Source organism: Lissotriton helveticus, chromosome 12 (genome assembly GCF_964261635.1).
Source record: "Lissotriton helveticus chromosome 12, aLisHel1.1, whole genome shotgun sequence".
NCBI lineage: Eukaryota > Metazoa > Chordata > Amphibia > Caudata > Salamandridae > Lissotriton > Lissotriton helveticus.
Genome location: NC_136073.1, coordinates 220,529,387 through 220,550,789, shown reverse-complemented (window position 1 = coordinate 220,550,789; position 21,403 = coordinate 220,529,387). Strand labels below are relative to the sequence as shown.

At 50.5% G+C, this 21,403-nt stretch overlaps 1 protein-coding gene across 1 annotated transcript in view; it reads right to left on the bottom strand.

Annotated features, from left to right (window-relative positions):
* Nucleotides 1-19,799: 19,799 nt before the first annotated feature.
* The window catches only part of JPH3 (junctophilin 3), a 589,251-nt gene continuing 587,647 nt past the window's right edge, over nt 19,800-21,403 (bottom strand). The window contains exon 5 of the mRNA XM_078669374.1: nt 19,800-21,248. Coding sequence (XP_078525500.1) covers nt 21,168-21,248 — 81 coding nt within the window. The 3' untranslated portion in view covers nt 19,800-21,167. The remainder of the gene's footprint in view (nt 21,249-21,403) is intronic.

The window sequence follows — 21,403 nt, the reverse complement described above, 5'->3', positions numbered from 1 at the left end:
TCATTGGAGATAACAGTTTGCTCAAAGACTATAGTTCTCCCCATTAATTTCTCTGCATGGAACTGGAAACTTGCCTTTGCCACCCTCTGCCCCACCTGGCCTTTAAACTTGAGCAGTGTACTGCTCTGGCCAGAAAGGCTTGAACGAAGGGCATGGGTATTACCTAGTTTATAATGCACGTGTTTGCGTTTTAGTAAATCTGGGCCCTAGTATGCTCATGCTTGCTTTCTAAAGGTTTGCATCGCTGTTGCCACGCAAGTCAACGCAAGCCTTTAAGTCAGCTTTACAAAGCAATGTAAAGCCACATTGCGTGGTTCTGCGTGGCTTAGTAAATCTAGGGTATCTGAAAGAGACACGTTGGTGATAGATTCCTTCCCTTAGAATATCCCCTGGCGTCAGACTGGATCCGGAAAGTTTTTTCATCAGCAGTACCCCTGCGCGTCGGTAGGTGGCGTTGTGCGGCTCCGCATCCATTGCTTGCATCCTAAACGCCGAGATGACGTCACAGAGACTACTTAGGCGCCACCCATGCATGCTGACGTCAGTTTTTTCTTTTTCCGAGCCAGCAAGTGCAGATCCGATTAGAGCACATACCCTAGTCACTTTTTGACTAACCTTTTTGAGACTTTTGTCTCTATCTCTTTGAGTCCTTGACTCCTGGTGCCACTATGGATGCCTGGCTTTAAATCCTGCGGGGCCTGTCGCCGTACGATGTCGGTGGCCGACCCCCATGGAGTGTGTCTCTACTGTTTTGAGCGCGACCATGACTCTCGGTCATGTTCCGACTGTCTGGCCATGGCTCCTAAGGCTTTGCGGGAGTGGTCCCGAAAGCTGCTGAAAGCCAGGCAGTCGTCTCCGCGCCGTTAGAGATTCAGGGGTCGCTCGAGGGACCGACCACGGAGCCATCACCATCGCTCCTCGGGGTCGAAGTCTTCACCCTCGGAATCGGGTAAGAGACGTCATAAAAAGAAGTCGAATAAGCGTGATCGCTCTCCGACGTCCCCCGTCGGTCTCTGGACGCGGACGTGGGGACCAGGGGTTCATCCCCCGCGACTCCGTTGGAGCCTGGGAGTCCCGTGGCCTACCCACCTTTTACGGGTCCATCAGTGACTCCGGCCCAGGTGCAAGAGTGTCTTGCTGCTGTGGACCGCCTTTTCAGGCCTAGGGCTCCGGTCGGCGCACCTTCGGGCCCCGCCGTCCCTTTTGAGGGCCCTTGCGTGCCACGGGCTCCGCCGTTGGTGCGGCCGTCGGCTCTGGCCCCGCCACCGCAAGGTCCTCCGCTGGCGGCTCTGGCCCCGGCACCTCAGGGTTCTCCGCTGACGGCTCTGGTCCCGGCGCCCCCCTGCGGCTCCGTTTCCGGCACCGCCATGGGTTCCGTTCGTCCCACCTCCGCCCTTGCCCGAATTTCCGGGCAATTTTGCCCCGACTTGGGACCCCAATTGGGACATGGAGCAGGACCGGCGCCGACCGGCGCTGTGCCGAGCACTGTTCCCGGCGCCATTTGAGCATTGGTTTTCCCCTGTGCTTCACCCGCCGCTGCCGCCTGTACCACGGACGTGTAGGAGGGGGATGACTGGGAGGGGTCGGAAGACCCTCTTGCACGGCAGTGCGAGTCTGGAAATGAGTGGGTGGAGGACTCGGAGGATGCAGGCGGCTTTGACCTCTCCTCCGAGCCAGGATTTATGTCTCCTCCCGCAATCATGGAGGAGGGTGCCGCGTAAACTATGGTGCTCCGTAGAGCAGCTGAGGCCCTTGACCTTGATCTGCCTACTGTCACCCACAAGACTAACCTCCTTACTGAGGTGCTTTAGCTGGCGGCAAGTTCCATGGAACCTCTGTTCCCGTTTAATGAGGCCTTGACGGATGTTCTGGTGGGCACCTGGTCTAAGCCAGCCACAGGGGTTCCTGTGGATAAGAACGTGGCCAGGAGTCATCGCCCGGCACCAGGTGACCCGGCGTTTCTGACCAATCATCCGACTCCGGAGAGCCTAGTCATCCAGGCTTCCACTTCCCAGAATGCGTTTCCTACCGCCCCACCGGATAAGGAATCGAAGACGTTGAAGCAGTTTGGCAAGAGGTTATTTTCCTCTGCCAGCTTGGGGCTGCGGTCTGTCAACACTGCATGCCTGTTCGTCCGCTACTCTCAAGCTGTGTGGGACACAGTGGCGCAGACACTGCCCCAGTGCCCGAAGGAGGTTCGGGCTGTACTTTCCCCAGGCTGTTGCGGAGGGAAAGGATGCTGCAAAGTTTGCTTTGGTGTGGCCTGGACACCGCTGACTCTTTAGGGAGAGCGATCTCCACAACAGTGGCCCAGCGTCGCCATGCCTGGCTGTGGTCCACTGGGTTTTCAGGGGATGTCCAGAGTTTCCTCATGGACATGCCTTTTGATAGTACTCACCTGTTTGGCAATAAGGCACACAGTGCACTGGAGCGTTTCCAGGACTCTTGGGCTACAGCCAAGTCCTTGGGTCTCTCCACCACACGCCCGGCCTGTCTACCTTTTGTTCCTTTCATGGCTACGGAAGGGTGCCCCTGCCCGCTCGGTCAGTCAGAAGCCTGCCAAGAACCATTCTCAGCGCAGCCGTGGGCGTGGAGGCCGCCATGGCGGCCCAGGGGGCCAGTGTACGGGTCAGTCCACCTCCGCTCCTGCAGTATCCGCCTCAAAGCCTTCCTAGTACGAGCTTTGGGGTGCACCCCACGCCAGAGAGCGGCAGGATTAGTCATCACCTCCCCCACTGGCGTTCTGTCACTTCCGACAAGTGGGTGCTGCAACCCGTCCGGAGGGGTTACTCCCTCCCCTTCGAGTATACCCCCCCCAGCCATGCCACCTCAATTCCACCGCATGTCGGGGGATCACTTCGCGCTTCTCCAGCAGGAAGTCACGGCCCCCCTGGCCAAGGGGGCCATTGAGCACGTTCCTGGGCCAGAAGTAGTACGTGGTTGTTATTCCCGCAACTTTCTGGTCCCCAAGAAGGACAAAGGGGGCCTGCGCCCCATCTTGGACCACGGGAACATCAATCGCTTCCTCCGGAAGGAGAAGTTCAAGATGTTGACTCTGGCTCAGGTCTTGGCTGCCCTCGACCCTGGAGACTGGATGGTAGCGTTGGATTTGCAGGACTCATATTTTCACATCCCCGTCCTGCCGGCCCTCAGGCGTTATCTGCGGTACACGGTTGGCCAAGAGCATTTTCAGTTTGCCGTGCTCCGCTTTTGCCTTACTAGCGCCCCTCGGGTGCTCACCAAAGTGATTGCAGTGGTCGCAGCTCGTCTGCGCAGGTATGGGGTGTCAGTCTTCCCCTACCTCGACGACTGGTTGTTGAAGTCAGGCTCGCCCCAGACAGTCGTTACCCACCTTCAGACTACGGCCGACCTCCTGCATTTTCTGAGGTTCTCCGTCAACGTGCCGAAGTCACACCTGAGTCCCTCTCAGAAGCTCCCCTTCATCGGAGCGGTTCTGGATTCAACACTGTTTCGGGTTTATCCTCCCGAGCAGCGAGTCCGGTATATTCAGGCTATGATTCCGATCTTTCGGCCTCTATCCCGGGTTTCGGTCAGGATGACCCTCCGGCTCCTGGGCCTGATGGCCTCCTGCATCCTACTAGTGCTACATGCCAGATGGCATATGCGAGCTCTGCAGTGGGACCTGAAGTTCCAGTGGGCGCAGCATCAGGGCAACCTGTCCGATCATGTCCAGATCTCGGAGGGCACTGCACGACAATTGCAGTGGTGGCTCACAAATCGCGATTGGCTCAATGGCAGATCCCTCTCCCTTCCCCAACCGGAGCACACGGTGGTGACGGATGCGTCCCTCCTGGGATGGGGAGGCCACTTGGGAGAGGCAGAGATCAGAGGCCTCTGGTCTCCGGCGGAGTCCCGGCTCCATATCAACCTTTTGGAGCTTCGGGCGATCCGACTTGCACTGAAGGCATTCCTTCCCTCTATCCGGGGAAGTGTAGTGCAGGTGTTCACGGACAACACTACCGCCATGTGGTATTGCAACAAACAGGGCGGGGTGGGGTCGTGGACCCTATGTCAGGAGGCTCTGCGCCTCTGGACATGGCTGGAACATCAAGGCACTACCTTGGTGGTTCAACACCTGGCAGGTTCTCTGAACGCCAGGGCGGACAAACTCAGCCGCCGGTGCATGATGGATCACAAATGGCGTCTGAACTCGGGCGTGGCGCAAGGTCTCTTTCAGCAATGGGGAGAGCCTTGGTTAGATGCATTTGCCACTGAAGAGAACGCGCAATGTCATCAGTTCTGCACGTTGGAATTTCCAAGGCAACACTCGCTTGGCAACGCTTTTCGTCGTGAGTGGAGTTGCGGTCTGTTGTACGCCTTTCCGTCTATACCACTTCTGCCCAGAGTGCTGAAGAAGATTCGGTGCGACCGGGCCAATTCATCCTTGTGGCTCCAGATTGGGCACGAAGATACTGGTATCCCGAGCTACTCAGCATGGCGATCGATCCCCCGATCCGACTGCCTCTTCGGGAGGATCTTCTGTCGCAGCATCAGGGGACAGTCCTCCACCCGAACCTGTCCAGCCTCCACCTCCATGCATGGAGATTGAGCGGCGACAGTTGACAGCTTTCGAACTTCCTCCCGAAGTCTGTGATGTCATTCTGGCAACCAGGCGTCCCTCGACTAAAACAGTATATGCCTGCAGGTGGAACACATTTGTGGCATGGTGCACAGCAAAGGCTGTGGATCCCCTTTCTGCCCCTCTTTCTGAGGTCCTTCTGTTCCTTCTATCCTTAGCCCAGCAGGGCTCTCCTCTGAGCACTATCAAGGGTTATCTTTCGGCCTTCTCCGCCTTTCTACGGCTTCCAGATCAGCCTTCTCTTTTTAAGTCCCCGGTTGTTAACCGTTTTCTTAAAGGCATTACACACATATTTCCTCCCGTGCCTTTCATAATGCCTCAGTGGGATTTAAAACTTGTCTTGACTTATCTGATGTGCGCTTCCTTTGAGCCCCTTCATAATTGTCCTTTACGTCTTCTCACTCTAAAGACGGCTTTCCTGGTAGCGATCACTTCTGCCAGAAGAGATCCAGGCTCTTTCTTCTAAACCTCCTTTCCTTTCTGTTCATCCGGACAAGGTGGTTTTAAGGACCCGTCCTTCTTTCCTGCCAAAGGTTGTCACGCCCTGCCACATCAGGCAGACCATCACTTTGCCCACCTTCTTTCCGCCTCCTCATCCTTCAAAAGAGGAAGAGAGGCTCCACCTTCTGGACCCAAAATGTGCACTCTCGTTCTATCTGAAGCGCACACAAAAGTTCCGGGTGGATGACCAGCTCTTTGTTGGCTACATGGGTGTCAAAAAAGGTCAAGCCGTGCACAAACGGACCATCTCTGGGTGGATCGTTCTGTGCATCAAAGCTTGTTACTCGTTGGCTAAGAAGGAACCTCCTGTGGGGCTGCGTGCCCATTCTACCAGGGCGACGGCAGCCACTACTGCCTTAGGACGCGGCGTTCCCTTGCAGGACATTTGTCAGGTAGCTACGTGGGCCTCGCTGCACACGTTTACCAAGCATTACTGCCATGACAGTCAAGTCCGGAGAGACGGCTTCTTTGGCCGCTCTGTTCTCTGTGACTTTCTGGTGTAATCTTGTTCGCAGACCCACCCCCAGGGGTAGATGTTGCTGGGGTATCTATTCTAAGGTAAGGAATCTATCACTAACGTGTCTCTGTCAGATGCACAAGTTACTACTTGTGAAACGATATATCTGTAAGAGACATTAGTTAGTGATAGATTCCTTACTGCCCACCCATCCTCCTCGTTCTGCGATCTGATTTCTAGAGTTAAGGTCATCCCTTTCAAGGCCCTAGTTTCATGGCACTAGTGGTCAGTTTCATGCATGTCTCTGCGTTCCTGGCGCAGAAAGTTGTGTACAGAACTGACGTCAGCGCGCATGGGTGGCGCCTAAGTAGTCTCCATGACATCATCTCGGCGCTTACGATGCCAGCAACGGATGCGGAGCCACACAACGCCACCTACCGACGCGCCGGGGTACTGCTGATAAAAAAACTTTCCAGATCCAGTCTGACGCCTGGGGATATTCTAAGGTAAAGAATCTATCACTAACTAATGTCTCTTACAGATATATCGTTACACAAGTAGTAACTTGTGCAACGCAGCACAAGTCCATTGCCTTGTGTTACTCTCAATCAATCAATCAATCAGAGCATTTATATAGCGCACTACTCACCCGGAGGGTCTCAAGGCGCTTGGTTAGGGGGGTCCGCTACTGCTCGAACAGCCAGGTCTTGAGCTGCTTCCTGAAGGCGAGGTGGTCTTGGGTCAGGCGGAGGTGGGTCGGGAGGGAGTTCCAGGTCTTGGCGGCCAGGTAGGAGAAGGACCTTCCTCCTGTGGTGGCTCTTCGGATGCGGGGGACGGCGGCGAGGGCGTGGTTGGTCGATCGGAGCTGGCGTGTGGGAGTGTAGAAGTTGAGGCGGCTGTTGAGGTATCTTGGGCCTTTGTGTGCGTGGGTGAGGAGACGGAAGGTGGTTCTTTTGTTGACCGGGAGCCAGTGCAGGTCTCTCAGGTGTCCGGAGATGTGGCTGGGCCGGGGGATGTCGAGGATGAGTCTTGCTGAGGCGTTCTGGATCCGCTGGAGGCTCCTCTGGAGTTTGGCGGTGGTTCCGGCGTAGAGGGAGTTGCTGTAGTCCAGTCGGCTGGTGACGAGGGCCTGGGTGACCGTCTTCCTGGTCTCGGTGGGGATCCACCGGAAGATCTTACGTAGCATGCGCAGGATGTTGAAGCACGACGAGGAGACGGCGTTGACTTGTCTGGTCATGGAGAGGGAGGAGTCCAGGATGAAGCCCAGGTTGCGTGCGTGGTCTGTGGGTTTGGGTGCGCTGCCCAGGGTGGTGGGCCACCAGGAGTCGTCCCAGGCGGAGGGTGATGAGCCCAGGATGAGGACTTCCGTCTTGTCTGAGTTCAGTTTCAGGCGGCTGTTCATCATCCACTCGGCTACGTCTGTCATCCCTTCGTGTAGGTTGGCTCTGGCGGTGGCGGGGTCGTTGGTGAGGGAGAGGATCAGCTGGGTGTTGTCGGCGTAAGAGATGATGTTGATGTTGAGGTTGTGTTGGCGTGCGATGGCCGCGAGGGGGCTCATGTAGACGTTGAAGAGGGTGGGGCTGAGCGAGGAGCCTTGAGGGACGCCGCTGATGACTTCGGTGGCTTCTGATCTGAACGGGGGGAGGCGGACTCTCTGTGTCCTTCCGGCGAGGAAGGAGATGATCCATTCTAGTGCCTTTCCTTGGATTCCCACGTTGCTGAGGCGTTGCACTAGGGTGCGGTGGCAGACGGTGTCGAATGCCGCGGAGAGGTCCAGGAGGATGAGAGCCGCAGTTTCCCCATTGTCGAGCAGGGCTCGTATGTCATCGGGGGCTGCGATGAGGGCGGTCTCGGTGCTGTGGTTGGCCCGGAAGCCGGACTGCAAGAGGTCGAGGGATCCGTTCGTCTCGAGGAAGGCGGCCAGCTGCTTGTTGACGGTCTTCTCGGTGACTTTGGCCGGGAACGGGAGGAGCGAGATGGGTCGGTAGTTTTTGAGTTCGGTGGGGTCCGCTGATGGTTTCTTCAGTAGAGCGCTGAGTTCGGTGTGCTTCCAGCTCTCTGGGAAGGTAGCGGTGTCGAAGGAGGTGTTGATGATGTCCCGCAGGTGGGGTGCGATGACAGCGTCGGCCTTGTTGAAGACGTGGTGAGGGCAGGGGTCGGTTGGGGATCCGGAGTGGATGGAGTTCATCGTGCGGATGGTGTCTTCGGGGGTGGTCGGGGTCCAGGCGCGGAGGGTGGTGGTGGGGGTCGTTGATGCGGTCGTAGGGTGCGTCGGTTGTGTGCTGAAGCTGTTGTGTATGTCTGCGATCTTGTTGTGGAAGTAGGAGGCGAGGGAGTTGCAGAGGTCTTGTGATGGGGTGATGTCGTTGTTTCCGGCGTTGGGATTGGAGAGCTCTTAGACGATGTTGAAGAGTTCCTTGCTGTTGTGTGCGTTGTTGTCCAGCCGCTCCTTGAATGCGGTTTTCTTGGTGGTATGGATCAGTTGGTGGTGTTTTCGGGTTGCGAGCTTGAGGGTGGTCATGTTGTCTGGTGTAGGGTCTCTGCGCCAGGCTCGCTCGAGGGCACGGCAGTTCTTCTTGGAGCTCTTGAGTTTGTCGGTGAACCAAGGTGCTTTCTTACTGCCGGGTCTGCTGGGCGGGGTCCTCAATGGGACGAGGTCGTCTGCGCAGTTGCTGATCCATTTCGCGAGGTTGCTGGCGGCCTGGCTGGGGTTCGCAGAGCTGGCGGGGGGGTCTTGGCTCAGGGCTGCGGCTAGCTGATCGGCTGTGATCTTGCTCCAGTTTCTGCGTGCGCCCTGTTGCTGGTGGTGGTGGATCGTGTTCTTTTTGAAGCTGAAGTGGACGCAGCTGTGGTCCGTCCAGTGGAGTCCGGTGGCGTGGCTGAAGGCGATGTGCTTGCTGGATGAGAAGATGGGGTCGAGTGTGTGTCCGGCGTAGTGGGTGGGGGAGGTCACCAGCTGCTTGAGACCGAGGTTGTCGAGGTTGTCCAGCAGGGTGGCGGTGTTGCGGTCGTTGTTGTTTTCCAGGTGAAAGTTGAGGTCCTCGAGGAGGATGTAGTCAGCGGAGGTGAGAGCTTGCGGGCTGATGAAGTCAGCGATGTCTTTGCTGAATTGTGTGCGTGGTCCCGGGGGTCTGTAGATGAGGGTGCCTCTGAGGGTGGTCTTGGGGTCGGTGTGGATCTGGAAGTGCAGGTGTTCGGCGGCAGTGAGGGTGTCTTCGGAGTTGGTCGTGAGGCGGATGGTGTTCTTGTGGACGATGGCGATGCCTCCTCCAGTCTGGTTGACGCGGTCCCTTCGGGTGATCTTGTATCCGTCCGGGATGGCGATGGCGATGGCGATGTCGGGTGCTGAGGAGGCGTTCATCCAGGTTTCCGTGAGGAAGGCGACGTCTGGGGCTGTAGTGTTGATCAGGTTCCAGAGTTGGACGGCGTGTCTGTGGACGGAGCGAGTGTTGAGCAGGATGCACTTCAGGTGGTTGCTGCTGGTGCTTGGTTTGGCGGGTGCTGGTGCAGTGCAGGTCCGGATGCAGGAGAACTTGGAGGAGTGGTAGCTGAAGGGGCCGTGAGTGCGTCGCGGGGTGGCTCGGGAGCATCCGGGGATCCGGCCGGCGTTGAGTGCGATGAGTTCGGATGCGTCGTAGGTCCAGCGGTCCGGGTGGGCTCTGCGGGGGCCGGGGGGTCTGGCGCTGGGCGCGGACGGGCGCAGACGGGCTTACCTTCGGCGCGCCCGCTGCGCGTCCGCCCGGTCGCCATATATGGCGAAGTGGGAGGGAGGGAGGAGCTGGGAGGCGGGAGCGGGGAGGGTACAGAAGAAAAAGGGGGCGTGGCCACGAGCACGGCGGCGGGAAGCGGGGCGGGGGGCACAGGGGCACAAGGTGGAACAAAACAACACGGATGTTACAAAGTACAAGAGCAGAAGCCCAAGGGGAGAAAACAACAGTAAATACAGGGGTGGAAAACTAAGTGTTAGCACGAGGGGAGAGACAAAGAGAAACAGTCAATGCAGTCAATGCGATCCCGCTAGGGCAGCGGGGGGCGGGGTCGTGGCAGCAGGCTCAGCGAGGCTGAGTGCAGCAGCGGGATGGAGGGGCACACGCTGCAGCTGGTGGCCGTGCGGTGCGGGGGTGTCCTGGGAGCAGGAAGGCGTTGGGAAGGCATTCCATGGGTGAAGTGTGGGTGTCATAACGCATCCACCCACGATTTTTGGCGCATTGCCAAATTAATAATAGTCAACCCGGGAATTCGTCAAAATCGTACGCCATCCCAATAGAGGCATAATGAGGAGAAATATGTTTATTTCTCCTCATTATTTCCCCTTTCTACGTGTTCTGCATTCTGCAGCACACATAGAAAGAGGAAACTGCCTCTCAGGATTGTTTTTGTGCAGTATGCTGTCCCTTCCTGCCCAAAAAAGCAATCCTGCCTGTAACGCAGGCACCCCCTGCACCATGACGCAAGGATCTGGGTGTTATCTAGAGAGAGAACAATTCACAGGAGAACAGTTATTAAAGTATAACCCGCAACTTTCCTATGCAAACACCATGTTTTTGAGTGGATGTGTCTGCATGTTCTTTGACCAACACGTCCCGCTGGTTTCTTTTTTGGCAGGTTCTTTTGTTGCTGTGCTTTTTCGGATGCTTTTTCATCCTAAAGTTTTCCCTCAAAAAGAGAACGACCAGAGAGCACATTTCTTTACATTTTTCCACAAGCATTTTTAGTGCTGTCTACAGGAGGATCTTCGGGACGCAACTTCTGGCGGTCTGCAAAACTGATGTAAATGTTTGTCAAATCAAAATCATAATTACAGTAAAACAAAGATAGTGAAACCAGCGACATCGAAAAGCGATTTTCATGATGCTCCTAACATTTTTAAATATGTTAATCAGGCCTTGTACTGCACGAGGAAACAAGCCGCGGCTGATGATGAAATAATACACAGCTGTTTGCTTACCCAGATGGCTCCTTTTTTGCTCTGCCAAGTCACTGACACTGATAAGTTCTGAAAATGACTCATTGTGCTTTAAACAATAATAAAAAAGCAATGCAGCGCGATATGCAAAGTGGTCTTACATTAAGGGAACATACTGATTATTGCAATTTGCTCATGTGTAAAGGAAGAATGTGTCATCCAAGGACTTGTCTCCGTGTTCCTCTCGATTGTTTGCTAATCAGAAAAAATAAATGTTTTATTACTTTGCCAGAGAGTTCATTATAAGGGGGAGGTCAGTGCGGGACTCTGCAGGGACAGGGAAGACATAGGAATCCGGGAGAATTGGATAGGGACAGGAGTGGCGGGTGACCTTTCAAAGTGGCTGGGTGAGCAAAGTGCCCCACCGCCTCCAAAAAACACATTTTCCCTCCCTACAAAAGCCCATAGTAACAAAAAAAAACCTCCCTCAAAAGCCCAAATAAAAACAAACCCTCCCTCCAAAATAAAACAAACAGTAAAGCATTACACATTACATTAATAAAAAAAACAACTTTTACTTACCGCGTCCTCCCCACTCTCCTTCCGAAGCCTGTGGGGTGAATAACTCCCCTAAAACAATGCAGACGCTGCTCTCGTGCTGCATGAGAGCAGCTCCAGGATTGGATGAAGCGGGTTGGCCTAACCCTCCTTCAGGCCCTAGAGTCCTGTGCTTGATCCTGCACCCTGGGGTCTAAGACAGCTGGATGGAGAGCTTCAAAGTGCGCATGTCACTTAGGCTGGGTCAAGACCGCTGGCCAAAGTGACATGTGCACTTTGAAGTGCATGGCCACCACTACTCCAGTCCTCCTGCTTCCAATCGGCAACAGAGGACAGTTAGGACACCTCCCCCCCCCTGTCTCGGAGGCCGGATGGCGGCTGTGGCGTGCCTTGGTTAAAAATAAAATGGCAATGAAATGATTTTATTTTTAACACTGCGCTGCTTGGAGATGGCGGGGCGAAGCTCCCCGTCCTCATAAGGAAACGGCTGTGTGATGGTCCAGCGCTGGTCTACGGAGCCATGTCAAATTTTGAGACATTTTCCTATTCATTGTTAAATCACCTCGGTATAGACTAATCTTCATATAATTCCTTCTGGAAACCAAAATTAAAGGAGTTAAATAAAAACAGGAACAGTCAGGTCATTTACAAAGGGTTCAGAATAACACGAATGGGAAGGTACTGTTCAATGGAAGAGTTTAATTTAAAATAAACCTAGGAAAATGATAGATTGGGGAGAAAAGGAGGTGGGACTCCGCCATGCAAAAACATGATAAAAATGAGAACAGTACAAGTCAATGTTAGCGAGAGGGGGAATATTGAGGGTATGCAAAATGGTGCTGGGGACTACCCCATAAATAGAATGCTTTTTTTCAAGGGATTTATCTCTGAATTTCCCCCCAAAATCCCAAGGTTAATTAAGATTTAATAATGCTTATTCGGACCCACAAACTTTAAAATTGCCTGATATTCTATCTTAAAATTAAATCTCCTCCCGTGGGTTAAACATGCTTCCAATTTTGACAATATCCACATGACAGACATGGACTGAAACCTAAATGGGAATTCTCTACAAAGTCCGCAGTTACCTTGAAAATCCGGCATGATTTCAGCCCGTGTATGCTAATGTTGGACACCCTTAATATAAGGAGTAGGAGCTTGAGAAGAAACCAGACCTAGGCAGGTCAGTGTTGATGCGGGGAAGCCAAATCTTCCTGTGCATAGATGAGCAATAGCCTGACCGAATCTGCAGGTTCATAGCATGACAAGAACTTTGGTATATCAATTTCCAAGGCTTTGATCATGACAGTGTGCCATGGTCAGCCGAAGGGATATCTCTCACCGTTGACCCCCAGTGACACAAAGGGTCACTCAAATGGGGTTTCACTGCCCTGTTTTAGGTGAACAGAAGATGTTATCAAGTTTTGGATACCTACGAGTTCCACCTCTGTCCCATATTGGTCAACGTGTATGTTCAGCCTCTTGAGTAGTTAGTGCAGTCCTTTCAACTTTTCCAGTTATTACTGCGATTTGATCTGCCTGCGGCTGACTTTTGGTAGACTGGCTGATTGCTTATGTGCCGTTTAAAACTGGATGCCACGTAACTTCCTGGAGTTGGGGGCAAACAATACTGATAAAAATATCTCTTTTTGGCTTGCCTGCTGCTTGTCTGACCATCTATGACTACGGCCTGTGTCATCCATCTTTCAGGACCCCATTCCCCTTTATGAATGTCAAATAAAAGTTTGTTTGGGAGTAGACAGTGGTACAGGAGAAGACTGTTAACTCTAAAACAAACTTTCTAAAATAAAAAACTTTTTTTTATGATGCTGCCCTGTTTCCTTTAAGGAAGACGGGCTGCATTAAAAGAAGTTCCCTTTACTTTAATTTGATCACAGACATGATAGTCTCTGGACCCAGCAGGCCACCATCCCTTTGAGTAACTTGCAATTAGCATCCTATCCCTGATAAGGTATGTTATCCTTCATGGGACTTTAGATGCGCTTGAGATCTGTCCAGTCAACATTTATGCTTCCAGCAATGACCGGACTTCGGTGACGTGCTTGCTTTGACACAGGAATTCCTCCCCACTGAAATGATCATGACTGGAGACGGCAATTGTGTGCTCCTGGAGGGTTGGGCCTCCCACCCCACCCCCCACACCTCCACCAAGACAAGGAACCAAGCCCAAATTAACTGATGCCATGAAACAGCTGATAGAGGCCCAAATTAACTGATGCCATGAAACAGCTGATAGAGGCCTCATTGGCATTTGGAGAGCTCAAAACCTGCACACGCGTGTGTATTCTTGCTACACGCCAACCCCACAGATACATAGTAGACAGATTACTTCATCACACAGGCAGAGTCAACTCCACGGGTGATGGACACGAGATACCTAGCTAGATACATCTCAGACCACTCGTCCCTCCTTCTGATATACTCTGATTAGACAACTGATCCGTGCCCCATTGTGGCGCATTAAAGCCTAGGCCCTTACGGATCTCATCTATAGGGAGATGAATGCGAAATCATTGACCGATTATTTTGACCATAACTGGGCAGCACACAAAACAGAGCAACAAAGTGGGACGCAATGAAGGTCGTGCTTAGGGGTGTGGGGATGGCTACTACCACCGGCATCCACCACGCATTGGAACAGGATCGGACATTGCTGGAACAAATAGTAACCCGCCTTCAAGGAGAGCTACCACGCAACCAGATGAAGCGTACAGAATGGGGGGAGGCTGAGAAACAGCTTCATGACTTGTGTGAATGCCTAGCGGAACATGGCTGTCTCACTTAGACGCAGACTCCATATGGAGGTGAAGAGGCCGGTTGGTTATTGGCTCAGATGATCACACAGAATCACTACACTGACCCTATACTGGCGATTCGAGATCAGAAGGGAAGGGTGATTCATACACAAGCCACCAATGAGACTCTAACTGCACGCCTATGACATGTATACACATCTCCTGGTCCGACTCTAGAACATCTTGTGGTCACCTATTTAGACTCCCTACCGCTGCCAAGATTATAGAGTTCTGAACAGGAAGAATTTGAGGGCCCTCTGACCAAACGAGAAATACTTCAGGCCATAAATTTCCTCAAGACAGCGAAAGCCCCCCAGGAGGTGATGGACTGCCAGCCGAGCTCTATAATGTGTTCCCGGGGACCATGGCTGATAAAGTACCTCCGATATACCAGGAGGCCCTAACACGGGAATACTTCCCAACTCTATGAGAGAGGCCCTCATGGTGTTGATTCCTAAGCCAGGGAAGGATCCGATGGATGCCGTCTCCTTTCGCTTACTCTCATTGCTGAATACAGACCAAAAAATACTTGCTCAGCTTCTTGCGAAACGTCTATACCGCTACCTTCCACAACTGGTCCATACCAGTCAGGCTTTATCCACCGTAGGAGCATCATCTGCAATCTGTGCCATTTATCACATAGTCTTCATTCACCCTGATTGGCCAAAGATCAATATGCACTGGCCATTCTAGACCTAGAAAACGTATTTGATTTGCTTTGTTGGAATTATATGTGACTGGTACTCAGTAAAATTGGTCTGGTCCTCTAATTCATTGCATGGATAAAGCTGCTGTCTATGATATTGCGCACAAGATTCCTTGTGTCAGAGGTAATTCATTTACAACGTGGTACCTGACAGGGATGCCCTTTATCTCCTTTTTTCGCCCTGGTAATGGAGCCAGTAGCATTCAGACTGTGGCAGGTGCTGCAGGGATGGGCAGAGCAGGTAGGCAGACAACCCATGTGGTTTACTTACGCTGACCTGGTATCTTGGCTCAGATTTTATTAAATGCAATGAGAGAATGTATGCAGCTTTCGGGGTTTAATGTAACCCACCTCAAATCAGCGCTGTTCCCACTGGGACAGTTGAAAGACATGGTTTCCATACGACTTCCCACAGCAGGTCTACTATGGGCAACCCACAATGTTTGTTATTTGGGTATGTTCATAGTGCATGAGGTACAGCGGTGCCACACCCTCAACCTGGGCCAAGTAATCGCAAACCTCTCCTCATCCATACAGTTTTGGAACACCCTGAAATTCTCTATGATTGGGAAAATTGCCCCGATTAAAATGGTGGTACTCCCTCATCTGTACGTACTGCAGGGCACCATGCACAAAATCCCCCAAAGTGTTATTTGGGACATAGACCGGCTCCTGATAGACCTACAGTAGGCTGGGAAGAGAAGCGGAGTAGGCTTGGCTATACTTAAGCTGTAATGAGATAGGGGAGGCATGGAAGTAACTGACCTCAAACTCTATTATCTGGCATCAGTCCTACAACATGCCTTCCATTGGTTTGATGATGAGCCAAATTGGGAGACGTCCCTATTGTTAGGCATGTATGAGGACGCTAATTTAGGGTCCTCATTATTTAGAGGGTAGCAGAACGTCTGTGATTTTGCCACATGCAGTATGACTGGTATGCAAGCTCTGGGAGTGGGCAGTGCGAGGAGCGCTCCATAAAGCGCCATATGCACCGGCACTAGAATTCTGGAAGATCAGGCCATTTGCACAGAAAACACACTCAATGGCTGTTTACCCCTGGCAGGCGGGAGGCTGTGTAACTTCAGATAATTTATACCCGGCGTGTCGATTTATCACAGTGCAGGACGCAATTGACCAGTTTCAACTGGGACTAGGGCAATTTCTTGAATATGCTGAAATAGCAGCAACGGCACAGGAGATTTGGCCGGGATTTCCTGAAGCCCCGTAACCCACACAGAAACTCGTCATGCCGTTGGCGGTGATGGGAGGTCAGATACATTATTTATACATATATACAGAGCCCTCTGTGCGGACAGACCGCGACCTCCCCTAAAGATTGAGGACATGTGGCACCAGTTGTGTGAATTTCCCATCACATCCGCTGAATGGATTCAAATCCACATGGGAATGTGGGAAGTTCAGCAAACTCAAGATTTAAATTACTTCAATATAACTTTGAACACTTTTCATACCTTTCTCCAAACCTCTTGCATGCTATTTATCCGGCTAGGGATTCTGAGTGTGCATGATGTGGGTATGCGCCGGGGGACTTTGTCCGTTTTGTGTGGAGCTGTCCTCGAATGTTGCCCTACTGAAATGATACTGCTCAATTTGTACAGAGCTACAGGCTGGACTATCCATAGAGGACTGAAACAGTGCCAGTTGGGTCTAGTTCCCATCAAAAAGAGAAAAAACGGAGCAGATGGTATGCCATACTTAGTCTGACACAAGCCAAATGATTCATTGCCATCCGGTGGTTGAGCCCCAGACGGCTTCTGATGATTGAATGGCTGAGGGATATAATGGAATGGGCTGGGGCAGAAGAAGCCCATGTAAAAAAGGTTAGACGAGACGACCGATTGGCAGACGACTTACTTGCCTGGAGGGGATGTCATGATTTGGGACCTGACTGCTATTAATGCTGATACCTCCTTTGGTTTGGGGAATACATCAAACTATGAATTGCATGAGGCTATTACACAAAGCCACGCTTAACGGGGAACTAAGCCCTTGGGGAGCAAGAGGATGATCTGTGAAGATGAACAATAGGTCTCCTCTCTATGATCTTGTGGCCGAGATAGAGACAATGTGTTAGCATTGAGGGACACTGAGCTGAGCACGAGGGGAGGGGGTAGTCTTCTTACCTTATAAAGCGGATTTTGTTTGTTGGCTACGATGCTATATTTTATTGACTTAAATGGCATTTGACTCAATCCACGGCAATACAGATGTGTGGGTTACCCACTTCAGGGTACTGTTATTGGCGAGACTAGATGCACCACTGATAAACCTTACTCTCCATCTCAAAGTTATGTATTCTGTACTAATGTACTATGTTTTTGAAATGCCAATAATGAAATACTTAAAAAAAAGAAAATAAATCTATATCAGTACTTGGTCCATGCTCCGAGGAAGAAAAGAAAAAAAGTGGATACAAAGTTAAGCCTACAGGCACTGAGGTGCTGACCAATTAAAAGGAAGAAAATAAGACAGAGAATGAAGCCAGACAATGGTAAGTAATGGATGGGCTAGAAGCCCCTTTTTATGGAAATAAGCATATAAGCAACGGGTTAGGTGAATTCTCAGGTGAGACCTTAACGGAAAATACTATACTTACAGTCTTCTAAATGTATTCCTGCCTCTTCCAGTGATTATTGACCTGTTTAATATTTGCTTCAGAGGTTTTTCTGTCTTTTTCACTGAACCCCGTTTTTTGTGGGTTCTGCTTCTCTTCCAATACTGAAGTTCTTGGAAAAAGTACCTGGGAAATCAGATTCTTGAGCAGAAAGAAAGACCCAGGATACTACTATGACCTGCTCTTGACATGTTCATACTTGCCATGCTGATAAAAAACACAATCTATGAGTTTATGTAGAAACAGCATCTTTGCGGTGAATATCGAATTCTGCTTGTATATCGTTAGTCTAGAATGGTCCCAAACAAAGATGTATTCTTACCAGTGGCGGCTGCTACTGAATTGGGGTGGTGAGGTGAGTGGGAGGATAAAAATGAAAAAAATATCATTTACCTTATTACAGTCGCATCTTCTCCTCTGTCCTCTTCTCTTACTGGCTCACGGCAGCACACAGGCTCCCCTAAGCCAATCACGATGCTGCTGTCACCAGCATGACAAGTGTTTTGATTGGTCTGAGCGGCCTGTTTGGTCGCACAGACAGTGCCTGGGAGCCTTGGGACTGTTCTCCACCCAGCTGTGCAACACAGCAAGGTGGAGAAATACTAAGTGCGCATGACTGTCTGGCCGGTCAAACTGTCATGCGCACCTATGGTGTGCCAACTACTCCTCCCTGTGACCCTAACCTGGCCCCATAGACTGTACTAAAAATGATAATAACGTTATCATTTTATTTTTCCTTGTTCCACTGCTTTGAGAGCGGTGGGACAACGCGCTTACGCCTTAGCGGTGGAGCCGCCGCTGATTCTTACCAATTTCCTTTTCACCCTCTTTAATAGAGATCTTCCTGAACCTTTTGGTTTGGGAGGTTCTTGATCTCTGAAAAATACAAATACTGTGATAGATTCACATGTGTGCGGATAGCACAGTTATTATTGTAGATCCTAGGAGTTCTATAAACGCAGGTGAATGGTCTTGCAAATGGTATAGCTGTACATTATCGGGTTGTAAACATTAATGATACATAATGGTAGCCTTCTGATGTACCAAATCAAAGCCCAATGGCGTATTATTCAGGTGTCTGGGCAGGTGGTAAAACACAGCTATTGAAGATGAGTTGACCACATACCTTCATTGGGAAATTCAAGGGAATAAACTGAAAACCTTGATCCAATCTCTGGTAATTAGCATCACCAGCAGCAATTTCCAGAATTGTTTTAAGTTGTCCTGATTTTTTGTTTATTAACTGGTGGAAACGGAACAAGAGCCCCTCCCCACCCCCCTAGAGAGGTTACCAGATGCTAATGGCAGTCGTGCAGTCTAGTCCCTGTAATTTCTGTAGCTGTTTAAATTGCCCCTGAGAAGGAAAACTGTTTTTCTCTGACATTTTCCCTCGACTGGAGGTTTAATTACAAGTTTGGAATGGAGGTGGTGGGTAAATATCTGGAAAATGCTGGTAGGACAATAGTCCCTGTAATTAAGGCATACAGTGCCATAGCTGGAAAAAACAAAATCGTAGTTGGAGATTTAATAACTCTATCCAAGTGGCAGAAGGCAAAAGGCGGATAATTCCTCTAGGACACCACCTTTGAAATGTGCGGCACCTGTTGATATAAGTGAATTAGGCAAACAGTCTGCATAGCAGTTACTACAAAAAGCCATCATTTATTGATTAATTGAAACCACGCTTATATAGTGCACAATATCACACGTGTTACCTCTAGGTGCTGGCATTGTGTACTAAGCCTTACTTTTATTCATATTTTTCATTTAAGTGGTGATCCTCACAAATTAATTATTCTCAAGGCACCCAAGTGAGCATACATTAAATATATTGGAAAAAATCCACAGAGAAAATACACGATCACTGGAGTAAAGCCTAAATAGTGAATAGGGAGTCGCCTTTGGACAGGGTGGACTCTGCGCACTGGATATGGAACTGCATATCAGCAGGGATGCGTCAGTTATTGTGCGCCATGTCTCCACCACCATGGATGCGCCACATTTACAATGCGGCGCACCATGGGGCAAAAACGGCACAGATGCGTGACGCATCTGTGCCGTAAAACCGGTGCATTGCTGAAGTTGTGTCGCAAGCGCGACGCAGCTCCAGCAATGCTCTGGGGGGGCCCTATTCTTCCAATGCTGCGTCAATCCTTACGCCTGCTTCAAGCAGGCGCAGGGTTTTGACGCAGCATGAGCCCAAAAGTGACTGAGTGACATCTTGTAGATTTCACTCAGCCACTTTTAGGAGGCGTTCCTGTGCCGGAACGCACCCCCCTGCGCAGGAACGCCTCCTTCTGGCGCAGGGCTTTACAACGTGACGCATCTCCCAGATGCGTCACGTTGTAGGTACCCCGCACCATGGCGCATCTTTTGCGCCGCCGCTGCGTCACAAAAGTGAAGCAACGGTGGCGTAAAAGGGGCGCAAGGGGCTTGTAAATCTGCCCCATTGTATTTAAGCTTCTCTTCATCCTTAAACTCCTTTCGATGATATTTCAATCATCATAACACACAGCATCTCCATTTTGGTAAACAAGTTTATGGATGACTCATTCTGAGCAGAAAAATGCTTTTTTTTAAACGATAGAAATAAAACACTTCCATGTTAGACTTTTTCATTTCTCAGGCAATTTAATTAAGAATAATTAAGAATAGGAACACACTCTGTTTTTTTGGGGGAGCGGGGAGATGAGGACAGCAATAGCTTTGAAACAGGGGTACTGCATCTTTAATGAATATACACATTACTGTATTGTCATCGTCATCTTCATTGGTAGGGAACAAAAAGGCAGGCATATTACAAAGATGTTCCAACAACTGAAAATCAAGGGACATTTAGAAAAAAATACATCCTTTCTTGAGGCTTCCATTGCCGACGTAGGCTGGCGGGCCTGCTGGAAGGCGGAAAACGCATCCTGTGTACGAAGTGCAAAAATACGACATGCTTAGTCCCATGGCCGTGAGGGCTGGGAACAGTCCGTGGCAGAGTAGAACCAGGCAAGCCTCCTCTGGGGTAAGCCAAAGAGTTCAGTGCTCGAGCTCAGCTATTAGCAGCACATTGACCAGGATCTGATACGCGGGCTTTTCGACAGCACCGCTTTCGAACATAGTGACCTGCTTGGGTGATGCAGGAAGTGATGGTCAGGGATGCAGGAGGACAGATGGTCTGACATGTGGATGCCATGTCCAAGAGCCTTAAGGGCAAAGGAATGGCATTATTAGAAGAAATTTGTAGAAGGTGGTGTATTGCATCAACGAGTGGCTGAGAAAACAGCTAGACCAAACCAGTTTCCTAGAGAAACAAAAATATGATGGGATTTTCATTTGGAATATCAGGGATATGGTGGCAGCTGCCCTTGTTTCACATTTTTGATTTTAATTGTAAAAGTAAAGACCTACCTAAGAATAAAAAATACCTCTCCTCAAGTCAAAAGCTTTCATCCCACAAATTCACGTTTTTGGAGAAAATGAATGTCTTGAACGGATTTAAAAAATAAAAAAAAGGGAATGGAAAGGAAACTTTGCCAACAGATTTTCCTCAACCTGCCTTGCATTATTATACCGAGGGTCTTCTGTCGCCTTGATCCACTTTTTGTCCCCCACTTCCCATGACTTTCAGACCCAAGCTTGCCTCCCCAATCCTGGCCTTCGCCTCCAAGGAGGCTTTGTTCGGCTTAAGAGTCTTCATCATTCTGCCATGCCACACAGCATAAAGTTATACAAGCAAATCATTTTGGCTAAAAAACAAGAAAAAACATTACCCATGAGATAAAAGGCAAACCGTGAGAGAGAGTGAGTTATGTTCTGGAAAATAAATACCCAAAATCAAACAAAAAAAACACTTCAAGTTTTTCATATCATAGTCCACGTAGGAACAGTCTAGTTTCCGTGCTTCCCTCCCTGTTTGCACAAGTCCGGATTTATTGATGTTTTTTCTAACATTTTTTATTACTTTCCGTTTTTTGCAAATGTAGTTGGCCTTGTATTAAATGAAAAAGTGGATAAACAAAATGGCGACTCCAATGTTCAGCAGGATCACCATGACAACCAGGATGGGAGCGGAGCCCTGCAAAAAGAAGAGAAAATAAATGATTAGGAATGTTATCAAATACCCATATTTTGCAGAATACAGGGGAATGTTACAATTGGTTTGATGATGGCTCATTCCTGGCCGTGTTCCAAGAAACCCTCCCATCCAAATGCCAACAGCACCAAGGTAGG